The 13,685-nt window shown below is 40.5% G+C and overlaps 1 protein-coding gene and 1 long non-coding RNA gene across 6 annotated transcripts in view; one reads left to right on the top strand and one right to left on the bottom strand.

The window, feature by feature from the left end:
- The first annotated feature begins 407 nt into the window (after positions 1 to 407).
- Positions 408 to 13,685, top strand: part of adgrb3 (adhesion G protein-coupled receptor B3) — a 146,439-nt gene continuing 133,161 nt past the window's right edge. For 3 of the 5 annotated variants that reach the window (XM_034681951.1, XM_034681952.1, XM_034681950.1), the window contains exons 1-2: positions 925 to 1,039; positions 2,707 to 3,475. In XM_034681951.1, coding sequence (XP_034537842.1) covers positions 2,722 to 3,475 — 754 coding nt within the window. In that variant the 5' untranslated portion in view covers positions 925 to 1,039; positions 2,707 to 2,721. Of the gene's footprint in view, positions 1,040 to 2,706; positions 3,476 to 13,685 lie in introns of all 5 variants that reach the window. The other 2 variants (XM_034681954.1, XM_034681953.1) reach the window with 2 other exon arrangements.
- The window catches only part of LOC117811590, a 53,422-nt gene continuing 48,635 nt past the window's right edge, over positions 8,899 to 13,685 (bottom strand). The window contains exon 4 of the long non-coding RNA XR_004631027.1: positions 8,899 to 9,316. This is a non-coding gene — a long non-coding RNA (uncharacterized LOC117811590). The remainder of the gene's footprint in view (positions 9,317 to 13,685) is intronic.

The raw sequence follows: 13,685 nt of genomic DNA, 5'->3' as shown, positions 1-13,685 counted from the left end.
ACCACCAACCAGTGCAAGGAGTCAAAACAAGAGCGGCTGTCACCCATCAGGAGAGGAGGGGAAAATTAGAGAACACACCAGCGAGCTTTCAGGTCCCACTGTTAGAGCGCGTGGATTGTTTTTATGATCATTATTCTCCTCTAAGACAAAAAAATTTACAAAATAAAAGTCCATGAAGTATATTCCTGTGATGGAGTAAGCTGCAGCAGCGTTGTCTGAGCGCAACTGAGAGGGTCCAGTTCAGGGGGGGAAACCCTTTTGACTCGAATTAAGGGGAGGCATACATGAGGATAAAGGCAAAAAAAAAGGAGGAAGGAGGAGGGCAGGGGAGAAAGTATTGGTGGTGCCAGACGCAGCGGCAGTAAGAAGCGTACGTACGTGCTTTATCTTAGAGTGTGTGACGTGATATTGCAGCCTGCTCCTGGAGCTCTGCAAGCAGCGAGCAAAGCGCGTCTATTTCTCTCTCTGTTGTAACTCACTAGCCCCCAACATCTCACATCCACACACTACGGATCTCTCTTTTTTTTTTAATCCTCCCCCATTTTTCCAAAAGGGGGGGTTTTTTGTGCGACTTGCAGGAGAGGAGAGGAGGAGAAAAAAAAACATAACAGTGGGAATAGAAATAGAAACGTGAAGGAATGAATTTATGGTAATACTGTAAGAATTGCTCTCTTCTTTTCATCACTCCAAGAATTTCTTCCTCTCTCTGGTCTGGGTGTCTCTCTCTGGTCTTTCTCCCCCTTCCTTCCTTCTCACTCTCTCTCTCTCTTTCTCTCTCCCCTCTTTCTCGGTGGCTGGCGTGTGTTGTTGCGCTCCGTTTTGATGGGAAAAACCCAGAAGAAGAAGAAGAAGACGGGGGGATATGAGCGGGCAGACCGGAGTGTAACGCATTTTATTTTCATCCATTGAAGCATCTTGTTGCGCCGGACTTGTATCGTCGGGAATGGGGAGTATTGATTCACTGGAGGGCTGCAGAATTTATTTATAAAGGATGTGGTCAAGTATGTTGGGAAAATAGCCATAGCTTCCGCAGTGTAAGGTAAGATTATTATTATTTGTATTATTATTATCATCATCATTATTATTCTGATTGCATGAAGCTACACCTGAAAAGCTCTTTTTCATATGTCATCCGTCAGTGAAAGTTTAGCCTCCCCCTGTTAAATATGTGTCCTGTCTATTCAACATGATGGCTTTGGAGCTTTCATCCCCTCGTATTAGTGCAGGGTGCTTAACAGATGATTTTAAAGAGCTGATCTCTCTCTCTTCAGAGGCAAAAAAATCACTTTAAAGCGCCGAGCGTCGAACTGACACTGCATGAGATGGAGCCCGTGTCTCTATATTCAGATGTCCTCTCGAGACGAAATTGCTCTTAGAAGCCCCAGCAATAAAATCAGCGTCTCTTGACGAGCGTTTTCTCGTCTCCAGAATACTGATTTCCCCTTTTCCGTGCAGCCCTTGGCCGTGAATCTTGCAAAGGGGAAGGGATGTGGAATCGTATGGATTTATCACGACTAAAAAGCTGATCTCACTCAACACTGCTTCCACAAATCTTTATGTAACACATTTATTATCCTAATGTGCTGTGACGGGCAGCTTTTCACATTCCAAAAAGGGGGGGAAGAAGAAGTTAGAGACATAAGTGCTAAATAATCTGTTCTCCAGACTCTGGTATCTATAGCCTACTTCAACGCCTACACACGTGCACATACACACACAGTTTGGGACACGCACGCACACACACACACACACGCACGCACGCACGCGCTGCTGTGTGACACTGCTCACAGCTGCATTGCCTGTAGGATTAAAGCAATCAGGACATCGCATTGCATTCTCTCTCTTTCTCTCTCTCCTTTTTCACTCTCTCTCTCTCTCTCCATCTCGCACACAAACACACTAAGGCGCGCGCACGCAAGCATGCCAGTTGAAACACACACATACACAAACACACTACATGCGCACACTGAAGCACACACTGGCTCTTTATCAAATTGCATTGTCAAATATGTCAAGCTCTGAATTTTCGGAGACATGCAGGTCGTAGTGGACCGAGCGCGCAGGAAGAAGACAAGCCATGACCATGCAGACAGGACGCAGAGACATTTTTCAGTCTGTGGATTCGTCTCCCTCGTGTTATCTAACTGTCGTGTGAGGGAGAAACAGACTAAATCACGAAGAAAACAGCTTGATTTGGACCCAAAAAAAAAAAAAAAAAAAAAAAAAAAAGAGAGAGAGATCCTGGTAACTGCGTAAAAATGAGCAGTTGCGTGCCACAGATCGTGAGCACCGCACTGACTTTGACACCTCACAGTTTATCTCTCTAATGACACATCTTTTAAAAAACAGCTTTATGTGAATATATCTCAGGGGATCGTGCCATACTAAATACGACCCAATTATAAATGTCTAAGTGACTCACATTATTGCACCCACCTCCCCCCCAAAATAAATAAATAAATAAATACTGTCTGAAGCAACCACAAGGTGGCAATGTTTGCACAAAGTAAAGTCATAAAGGAGGCAGCTTGGGGATGTAAAAGACATGTTGCTGAGGTTAATGTGTCTTTTTTTTTTCCATTTTCATGGTCAGCGTGATAAGAAATGTGTGAAGCACATCAATCACACTCGATACAGATCCATCATGTCTCATGTGCCCAATGATTTAAAAACCCTTGGTGTGACTCTCTCCATCTCTCCCTGCAGGCCAAATGACATAGGATGAAGGCTGTTCGAAACCTGTTGATTTATATATTTTCCACCTATCTTCTGGTTATGTTTGGATTAACTGGTGCCCAAGATTATTGGTGTTCCACTCTGGTCAAGGGGGTCATTTATGGATCATATTCGGTGACTGAAATGTTTCCTAAGAACTATACAAACTGTACATGGACGCTGGAGAACCCAGACCCAACCAAATACAGCATCTACCTGAAGCTATACAAGCGAGACTTGAGCTGCTCTGAATATTCTTTGCTTGCTTATCAGTTTGATCATTACTCACACGAAAAGATCAACGAGTTGCTGAAAGTCAACGAGTCTATAGTGTACCTGTGCGATACAAAGAATATTTATGTATTTTTGCTGTATGACAAGAATTTTGTTCAACTTCGGAGAGTTTTCCCATATGACTACAACGGATTGACGCCGCAGAAGCTGGATGAGGAGGAGAAATCCATTGTGGAGTTTTTGGTGCTGAATAAGGCGAGCCCCAGCCAGTTTGGGTGTCAAGTGCTTTGTACGTGGCTGGAAAACTGCCTGAAACTAGAGAAAGGGACGGTGGAGACGTGTGGGATCGTGTACTCAAAATGCACATGTCCTCAGCATTTAGGCGATGGAGAATCAGAGAGCATGCTCATGCTCAACAACGTGGTTTTACCTTTGAATCCACAAACAGAGGGATGCTTGTCGCCCCAACTACAAGCTGGGCAGGTCTGCAATCTGAGTGCAGAAGTGAAACGACCTCCTAAAGAAGGTGAGTATCCTGTCATCTTCCTCTTCTTTTGCTGACATAGATGTAGAATTAATGGACTACTGTATGCATAGATAAGAAAGTAATCATGTCAGTTAAATGTGCACGTCAATCACTCCCTTCTCTGCCCTTATTGCATGTTTGAAGTGTGATGGCCCATGAAACAAAGAGCACACATAGATCTATAGACTGCAGATGGCTCAGAAATGAGTCAAGAACAAAGCTGCCAGAGGAGTTGGGTGTAGTAAAGACCACAGCAGCACAAACCGAATCCACATAAAATACGGGGTCTTTTATTTGGTTGGACTGAATTCAAAATGCACTATCACTGCTGTGAATTTAAAATGGCTGTTTTTCTACACATCAGCACAGAGTTAAAATGGCTGCAAATCCAAAGATTATTTTTATGTGTTATATATACATTTATGTCATCCTACAAAAAAACAACAACAACAGTGGCCAATGTGCACACTCCTTTGGCTTTTAATGGCATCTCTGTCATGTGGGACGAATAGGATCGTGGATGCAGCAGCGTCTGATTGGATCACATTGCTCATGCAATGCAACTAACATTAAACCCAATAATTCAACCTTATTAATAAAAGACTACTTTTAAAGATTGTCCTTTTACATAGATGGGCTACTTGTCCCGTGTTGCCATAGAGCAATGCAACGTGTTTTGTTGGAATTGAGCAATTGGTCACATAAAGTTCTTACAGAAGGAAATGGTGTAATCTGCAGACCTGTTTGCACTTGTAATCCACATGTGTGTATACGTGCTTATACATCACACCTATACATGCACACACACACACTTGCAGACACTTGAGTGAGCATGTAGTGGTAAACGGTTATGATAAGGCCGTAATGATTCTGTTCATTAGTGCCACACGGTAGCAGGGGTAGTTTTTTGTAGTTTGCACACTTCGAATCACAAAGGGAGCCCTGCATGCCTGACACATAGCCGCTTGCATTTTAACAGATAGCAGAGAATAAACCCCAGAGGCATTTTCCCAGTATACTTCTGAGGTGAGGTGCGTTTACCACGAGACACAAAGGAGGGGCATTCATCACGGCACGCTGAACTGAAAATAATGAGTCAACCTTTAGATTGTTTTTTTGTTTGGAGGGGGGGAAATAGCAGGTAGTTGTGTAGCGTTCTCCCCTGTGGTACTTACCAAAATAGCATTTGTTATAGTAGAACCCTGGAGAACGAGTGGCAGATTTCTAATCAAGAAGAACAGGTGAGCATTGATTGTTGTGGCTCAGTTGTTTGCTACATCGCTTTTTCTTAAGGCAGATTTTGTCATAAATTTCATCCAGAAATATCCTAGCTAGCTGCCACAAGGCCTTCAGTATTTTTAGTGCTTTTGTCAGAGTCACTCTTGCTCTAAATTTCCACATGATTTATTGAGTGGTTGGCCTCCATCAAGTTGGATGATAAACTCATTTGGAGTATCGTTCACCTACCCTTTCAGTAGAGCCCTTAAGCAATAATGCATACAGTCACTGATGCAAATTACCATTACAACTCGCCATGCGGTCAAGTAGCATGTGCAGTAACAGCAGAGAGGATGACTCAGCTGTCTTTTTTTATGTGTCCGATAATCCCATCAATTAATGGATCTGCTGTTCGAATCGCAAATAGCACTGGGAAGCATGGTGCTTATTTTCACAAAAAACTCCCTCCTTCCAAATAACATTTGACATTTTTCTATCAGCATGTTAATAACAGCTTAAGAGCAAAGCCTATTTTTTTTCCCTCTCAGAAGATTTTCCACAAGCTTCTATTTATAGGACGAGTTGATGGGAGGTTTGAATAAATCCGTTTTCATCTGGATAACGGGGGGAGATCACCACTGGGTTTAAAAGAGCACTGTGTCTCCTGTGGCATAGCGGTGACAGAGTGGGTGTTCCTGATGAAGAATAAAGCATTACAAACAGTCGACAAGGGCTCCATTTGATAAAATCGCCTGTCTTTGATCTTCTCAGTTCCTGGTAGAGGATGGCGTCAGAGCACATCAAAGACCTGCAGAAGCTCGAGGTTGTGTACTCCAGCCCTGCCACTGAAATGCCCCACCAGCCTTTCACACATGCAGAGACTGACAAACATTTTAAAGGTTAAAGCTCTTAACTATTTAAGGTGATTATGCAGACAAAGGACAGACCTCATTCCTTCATTTGGTGCCATTTGGAAACCCATGGTGACACAATAAAATCCCAAACAGATGTACTACTCGGATGAGTCATTTATGCAGTTTTATTTTTATCACATATTCTCCCATTTCATGAATAAAAGTTGTAAAAAGAGGCTGCACAGCGGCGCAGTGGCGTTCACAGCAAGACAGATTTAATTCCCTATCGTTTCTTCTTTCCTCTTTGTGCTCTGCGTTCGTGTGGGCTTCCTCCCACATCCCACACATGCAAGTCAAGTAGGCTGATGACTCTGAGCTGCCCATAGGTGAATGAGTGACTGTCTGCTCTTGGATGACGTGTCCTGGCTGTTTTCAGGCTTTCAATCCAATGAGTGTTCGGATTCGGTTGTGTGAATCAGAATTTCAGGGAAGACAAATTAAAAATAGGCAAATGCTGGGTAGAGAATGTTTCACAGATCTGATACGCGGTCACAAATTCCCCTCTTCCTGGTGCAGTTATTTTAAAACAACCTGCATAAGGAGGCGTACAGGTGCCAGATAAGAACTACAAGCAGACATTTTAGAGCATATTCTCACCCAGATCCTGTGCAATATCAGTGTTTACAAGAATACAAGCTTTAATCCTCAAATTCACAATGTAGCGTTCAAATCATCTGCAAATTGCATCCGGCTCCAGGAAATAAGCGACAACATGAGGCATTGTCTTGTACTGTGGCTTAGTCGACTGGACCGCCCTTGGCTTAGGAAAAGTGTGTCGCTTTTTGTCCCGTTTTGTTGCCAGTTTTCAAGGATCAGGGTCAAGGAGTCTTATTGTCTGACAGCTTTGTTGCAAGTCCTCCAAGGTTCCCCCTGATAATGAAGCCTCGAACAGAAACATGCATGTCACCGCTCTATAAGTATCTGGTTCAAAGAATTGCAGCAACTGCCTTTTCTACTTTCTGAAATATTGTCAGATAAAAGACAATTTCACAAGGAGATACTTTTAAAATGAAAATGTGAAATGGCTCATTCAGACCTTATTTTGATTCCGCCAGATATCTCAGCTCATATAACCGCGCTCCTCTCTGCCCACGCCTGCTATTTCCTGTTGTCGCTGACTTGTAGGTAAAAGTGGAAAAAAAAAGATGACAAACGTGGCAGTGACAGTCAGATGTTTTCTGGAGATAAGGGTTTATTCATTTGTTTTAAAGCAGATAACGATACACAGAGCTGAAGCTCATATTGATGTAAAATATTCCATTAAATATTTGATGAGTCCACAGAGTGGGCCTCTAAATTCATTGTTAGTACAAGAAGTAGGCTAGAAATGACATCACACATTTGAGTCCTGATCCTGTGATTTCCTCTGGAGAGACAGTGTATGCAGTGCTGCATGTATAAAATAAATCAATCGTTTATTTGGATTTTATAGCTTCGGTTTTTCCAACAGGAGTTCTTTAATTCAATGAGCGCTGAAATGACTAAGAGGAAAATAAACCTCACATCTCTTTGCTTCTAATATGAAGGTGATATCCACTTTAAGACTCCTTGCAGATGCTTATTTGTGCAGTTGCAGATGCTCATTTTATCATTACAGCTTCTGACGACACAGGCCGTGTGCCATGTGGAAAATGGCAATAGGATTTTATTGGCAAATGAAATGTGTGTGAAGCGTTCTAATGCACCGTCACCCGCCAAAGTCCTGAGCACTGCAGCAGCACAGCCTCGCCGCCTCACATAGTGAGGCCTTTTATTCACTTTGGATCTCAGTCAAGTCACTCAGTAGTCACACTGCATTATGCTCACCCCCATTGTTCAGTACACTTGGAGGCCATTTTAGTTCCAATTCAGTGAAGGAGGGAGCTAAGCTCAACAGCACAGAATCTGTTTGTTTTATCTTGGACATGCATTATTTGTCTTCAGCTATAGTAAATATCCTGAATATCCCGCTGTCCTTATCCCTCTTAAATCCTGTGCTGGATATCCCTCTCTTCCTTGGCTCCTGGATCTTTTTAGATGCAATATTTTCTCCCTGGTGTCTTCTCTGTTTATTCTTCTGTATTTAACCTCTAGAGGCTGCACAGACAGTGTGATAGACTGCAGGACCACGCATCAGTGTGAAAGTGACAGCCATCTTCTCTGTCTCTGTCCAATTTTGCTTTGTCAAAAAAAAAGAGGATGCTGCAGAGTCTGAGGCAGACTGAACGCTTTTGAGAAACGTACAGAAAACAGCTCAAATGAGGTCAAACCTTTAACCAAAAATGACTTTTTGGAGGGACTGTAATTCTTAGGGAGAGATAATGGAGTCTGTGGGTGAGTGACTGAGCAGTTCTTTTCTGTGTGAGCCTCAAAAATATACATACAGAATATAAACTGTGTCTTCTTCAAACGGCCCTGGTTGCTGTTTCGGGGTATAAAAATTCATGAGGCTCTGAGGTGACTCCTGAGTCATTTTACAGAGTGATATGAAACCACAAAAACTGTTGCCATGTTTAAAGTTCTGCTTCTGTCACACATGGATGCAAATGGGCTCTTTGGAACCACAAAAGTCTCAGTTTTTCAGCCATTACAAATTTATGATACCATAAAGTATGGAGTCCACCACATGAGGCATGGTATGGTTTTAATGTTGCACGGCTAGTTAATGGATTAAAAAGATAGAACTTGTGCTTGTAGTGTTTTGTGAAACACCAAAAAGCACTTTCTGATAATTGCTTTATTTGAGGGCCTGTAAACCTATGTTCCCAATTAGATTCATTCAAAGTGAGCTGGGGTCCAGCATGAACAATTCACTCTGCCAAAGTTCATTAAGCTTTGCTTATTTCTATCACCAGGCGTCATTAAATGTAATGTCACGTTTAATGACAGCTCTAAGGCTGTTTGTGGATGTTGTCAGACAGCTGTCAATCAAAAGCTAAACTATCCATATGGAGCTTTAAATAGCAGCTTACATAACATCTATAGGGAGACTGAACATGCATCACTCAGGTTTACAGGATCAGATTGGTATCTCATTTCAGATTTGTGAATTCAATAATTGATTTGGCATGCTAGCAAACAGCTAAAGACAGCGTCTAGTTCTTTAGTCTACTCTTAGTTATTTAGTGATTTAGGTTTAAGAACATACAAATAAAGAGACCACTGCAAATTTTCCTCAACATGCATGGAAAAAATTCTATTGTGGTGTCTGCGAAATGTCAACAACATGATGCACACCTTATTTTACGTAAAGGGATACAGAGGATTAGGGCAAAACTGAGGATGAAAAACAAAGATTTCAGAACAAAAACATATTTTTTTCACTCTTGTTTTAATTAATAAAATTGAAAACAAATCTGAAAACTGGTATTCTGCCTGATTTCAGAATCCCAATTTTAGAATTTGTTCATTTCTGCTAATCCTGACTTTTGAATATTTTCATTACCTCTAACTAAAGACATTACCCTTCACTCTATAGGACTAGCCTCTCAGCTCACAGTGATAAGCTAGCAGTGGGCTTGGTGCAGATCAGCTGTGGAGACTGTGCTTCATCTGACAGAGATTTGGGATCTGAGTCCTGAGGCTCTGTTTCAGCAGCATGACAATTGGAAGTCAGAGTGATAACTCTCCACTACACCCAGACTGTGTACTGCAAACTGCCTCAGAGTAAATTAAAGCCGTGTGTTGTCACAGCTGAACTGCAGACGGGACACGATCAAATGCAGAAAGCCTGAAAGAAAGAAAGAAAAAAAACTGAAATACAATTTAAAAAGTGGAGGATATGATTTATGGGTTTCAAACTTCTCCCCCAGTATTTACAGTCAGAATCACATCAAAAGAGTGACTGCATGAATGCATTTATAGCTAGAACTGCAATTAAGTTATACAATGGGTTATGTAGCTGAAACTACATCTAAAGAAAAATGACTGAGTCATCTGGATCTGAAAATAAAATAATTACAAATGTATTACAAGCTAAACATTCTTATTAGAGTATCGAAAAGTCATAGTTTCAAAAAAATGCCCCTGTTACAAATAAACTACACCTGTATTATAAATTCACCATAATGAATCATTAATGTATAAATAACACTTACTGTGAAATTCAGTGTATAAGACACACTTTCAACACCTTTGAGTCGTCTGAAAAGTGAGCTGTGTCCTAATCCCCTGTGTGACCAATATTCCACGATCAAATGCACAGCGAGGTCCTTTATTGTGGTACAGTTTTGGCTAAATGGGGAAGGAGTGAGCAGCAGTTTCGCTGGTCAAAGCATGCGAGGTGGACCAGGCTAGCAGTGTCCCTTCTTAACAGCTTTTCTCCCTCATTAGGTCATAACAATGCATATAAAGAAAACTGTTATATACTATTAAGTTAAACCTTATAGAGGGCTGGTTTGATTGAAAAGAGCGGAGGGGGTTAAAGTAAGTCTGCAAATTGGTTGTGGGCAGTGGGTCTCGACTATCAGTGCTACTGTAAGCTGAGCCAATGTGCTGTAGGAGTAGCTGTTGGCTGGTGAAATCTGAGAGTACTAGAAAGAGCTGCACATCTGCATACAAACTACACATTGCTGAACACTTAAGAAGTCTTCATGCAAGAGCACTGTTCAAATGTTTTCTTCAGGGAGCCCCAAAAAACACTAAACAGTTATACATATATCTTATATGACTTAAATTCAGGATTATGCAGTATTGTATCTGGCTTTACTGGAGCTAATTTTGAGTAATAAGAGACATCGTCCCTGTTAGTTAATTCTATGTTTGAAGAGCTTCTAAACAAACAAAGAGCAACAATAACAACAGTAAGTATTTAGTTATTTATTATCTAATTACTGCAGTGGAGTGAAAAGTACAGTATTGCTCTCTAAACTGAATTTCTGTATTAAGTGTCATGCAAAAAATGCTAGTGCTTCAAATAAAGATTATTACATATATTACTACTGATAATTATTTTAACAGATATTCACACAGCTTAACCTCAAAACTAAGAAAGTAGTCTTGTGATATGGCTAGTAAGAAAAAAAAATGTATCAGACTTAATTTAAGTCACATTCACCTGACAAGTCCACATGAACATTTTATTTCAAGACGTTACAAACCAGAGAGTAAAACCTGAATTGCCTGTAATGAGTAAAAAAGAAATCTGCCAAAGGGTTGGGGGGAAAAAGTTACATTTCTTGAGTTATGTGTTAGGTTTCTGGAATTAAGACATCATATTTATTTCAATAAACTAAAGTTATTTTTTCTTACCCCATTGGTATTTTGTTTTAGTCATTACAAGCAATTCAGCTCTCATTTTTGGCTTGCAATGTCTTGCAATAAGACATTTATCTGGACTGTCAGGTGAATGCTGCCTAAATTAAGTTTAATGAGACACTTTTAGCTTAGATTTGAGTTTTGCCGTGTACATATCAGATAAAGTGACTATAAATTGCAAAGGAATGCTCAAAACCCCATTTCTTAACTCAGATAATCAGCTGTGCAGGGCACTTCTCCGTCACTTTTGCTGTGTCATGGAGGTGAGGTGACAAGTCCATCTTTATACTTTACTGCTAACAATAAATACAATCGCAGTAAAATGTTTGAGTAACAGTTGCTGCCTATAATAATGTCATATTACAGTGGAGAACTGCAATCAGAGTAATGGGTTACGTAAATGTAGTCTCCAGTTCTAAGTCAGTGATGTGAGGCAGCCACACCTCTGGAGCTCTAGATGTCTTCACCAGAAACGAATTATGCATAAACAACGCTGAAACATGCATGTCTGATTTATTAGCGTGTGTCCCACCTGTATGCGTCTTTGCTATTATGAACAGGAAAAGGTGGTGGATTTGTGTGCCTGTATATCCAAGCAGCAGCAGCAGCTCCCGCAACTACTCATAAATTCTTCTTGAAATGCCACAGACTCTTATTTAGCTCTTTGAGCTTTGCCTATTAAATAAAAAAGGTGTAAAAGGTTGTGACTTGGGCAGGATCGAATCACTGAAGATGTTAATTTAAAAATGAAACACGTACAAAGGTGAGTGGAAGCAGGGTTCTTTTACCTGTTAGGATCTTATTGAACAAACTTTAGGGCTTGTAATCATTTGCATAATAACTAGTGCTGCAGGACTTGGAGAAATTGTGCAATTGTGGTTGTAGTGGACAAAATTGTCATTCCCAATAAAGTGAACGGTATATTAAGTCTACCTGCTTGGTTATAAAGGAACATGCAGGGATTACTGATGGTTTTGAAAAATCTATTTCTCAGTTTGAAACATACAAATATTAAGTGCATTAAATTCAAATTTTGAAAATACAAAAAGCTTGTAAAACTGTTTCCCCCATGACAATTAATAAAGACTAGAAATTGAAGAAGTGGCATTTCTGTAAAAAAAAAGTTTGTCCAGTAGTGTTAAAAATACAGGCATTTCAGGGCACTGGTGGCCTAGCGGTCTAGGTGCCCCACATACAGAGGGTACAGTCCTCATTGCAGGGGTCGCCGGTTCAATTCCCGGCCAGTCGACCATTTCCTGCATGTCTTCCCCCGCTCTCTACTCCCCACATTTCCTGTCTCTTCAGCTGTCCTATAAAATAAAGGCAAAAAAATTTAACTTCAAAAATAAATAAATAAATGAATAAATAAAAAGTCATTTCTGCAAAGTGCAACCAGAGGACAGTGTTAGTCTGTAAACTTAAAAAAATACATTATTCTGAAGTGCAAAGGCAGTGACACTTCTCAGGTGCTGATGCAAATAAGTAATGTTTGTACAAGATTTACAAACTTTAGCTTTTCAAGTTTTGCACAGCACTTTTTCCTGTTCCCAAATCCAAAATATTCCCATACAGATGACGTCAGGTTTTTTTTTCGCCACTACTTAGCTTCGGCCCCCTCAATATGGTCCTGCTTATTGGCACCCATGTTGGTCATTCTGTGTTCTGGTCATGTCATGTCATCATACAGACATGCTGTGCGTACAGTACACTACTACACACACCATCAGAGCAGCTGATTAGTGTAACCAAACAGACTCAAAACAACCAGAAACAGGCACTTATTAATTGCAAGTCGCAGCCTTTTGTGCAGTTATATAATTGCACATTCCCACATCAGGAGTGTGATTCTAATGAGGTTACTTGTGCAGCACTAATAAGTAATCATTTAATGTATTATTTGCACATAACAAGTGGTCTTTCTGTGCTCCAGGAAACAGTTATGACACAGTTTTGATTTGTGTCATAACGTCTGAGCAAAGACTGTTTTGCATCCAAACACTCATGTTAAAGACTTTTTTGTCTTTCTATTGCAAATAACTTGTTTTACATCTCATCATGCAGTTGCATCACTTCTGCTATTGTGCACAGCTGAAGGTGTTTATTATAAAAGGCTCTATACAGTTTGCTTCTTTTGTGTTTTATTAACACAACAGCAGCACGTATCTATCATGAAACATTTCCATTTGTAATTGCATGTCTTGCTTAGACATCACAGGACCGACCTCTATTTTGCAATTTATGAGTTAAAGATAAGTGAACCTTACAAATCAAAGGGATAGTCACCGTTGTGCTCCTGTTCTCTTTGACTTCAAAAAGGTTTCTATATGAATGCAAACACAACAGGTAATGAGTGTCTGAAGATGAAAAAGACGGCCCCATCTTCTTATTATACAAATTAGACTTTTTTCATCACCATGCAATGCATAATTCAAGACTACCCATCGTCTCTGATTTCCTGCCATGAAAAGAGAACATTTTCCTGCAGTCACATTCAGTAGAAAAGAGGAAACATCATGAACTTGTTTCCATTATACCCAACTAGCACTGTGTGTGAAAGGTTCGGTATCTTCGCCTCACAGCAGAGAGGAGCAATTCAGCTCATTGTGAAAACAAAATTGGACAACTGCAATCGGGATTTTCATATGACAAATTCATTTAGAGCGCAACACACCTCAGAGTGGGCCTCAACAACCTCTATTCATCCCTCTAAGAAAACACGAACAACAGTCACATGAGTCTGTAACAGCTTTGCTCTACAGTTCTGAAGTGAGGGTGACTCTTTGAAGCCGAGGATAAACACTGTCAGATGTCTGCTACCTTTCTTGTCTTATTTAAAAAAAAAA

The sequence above is a fragment of the Notolabrus celidotus genome, chromosome 4 (assembly GCF_009762535.1).
Source record: "Notolabrus celidotus isolate fNotCel1 chromosome 4, fNotCel1.pri, whole genome shotgun sequence".
Classification (NCBI taxonomy): Eukaryota; Metazoa; Chordata; class Actinopteri; order Labriformes; family Labridae; genus Notolabrus; species Notolabrus celidotus.
Note: the sequence above shows the minus strand (reverse complement) of the source record. Positions and strands in the feature narration are given on the sequence as shown.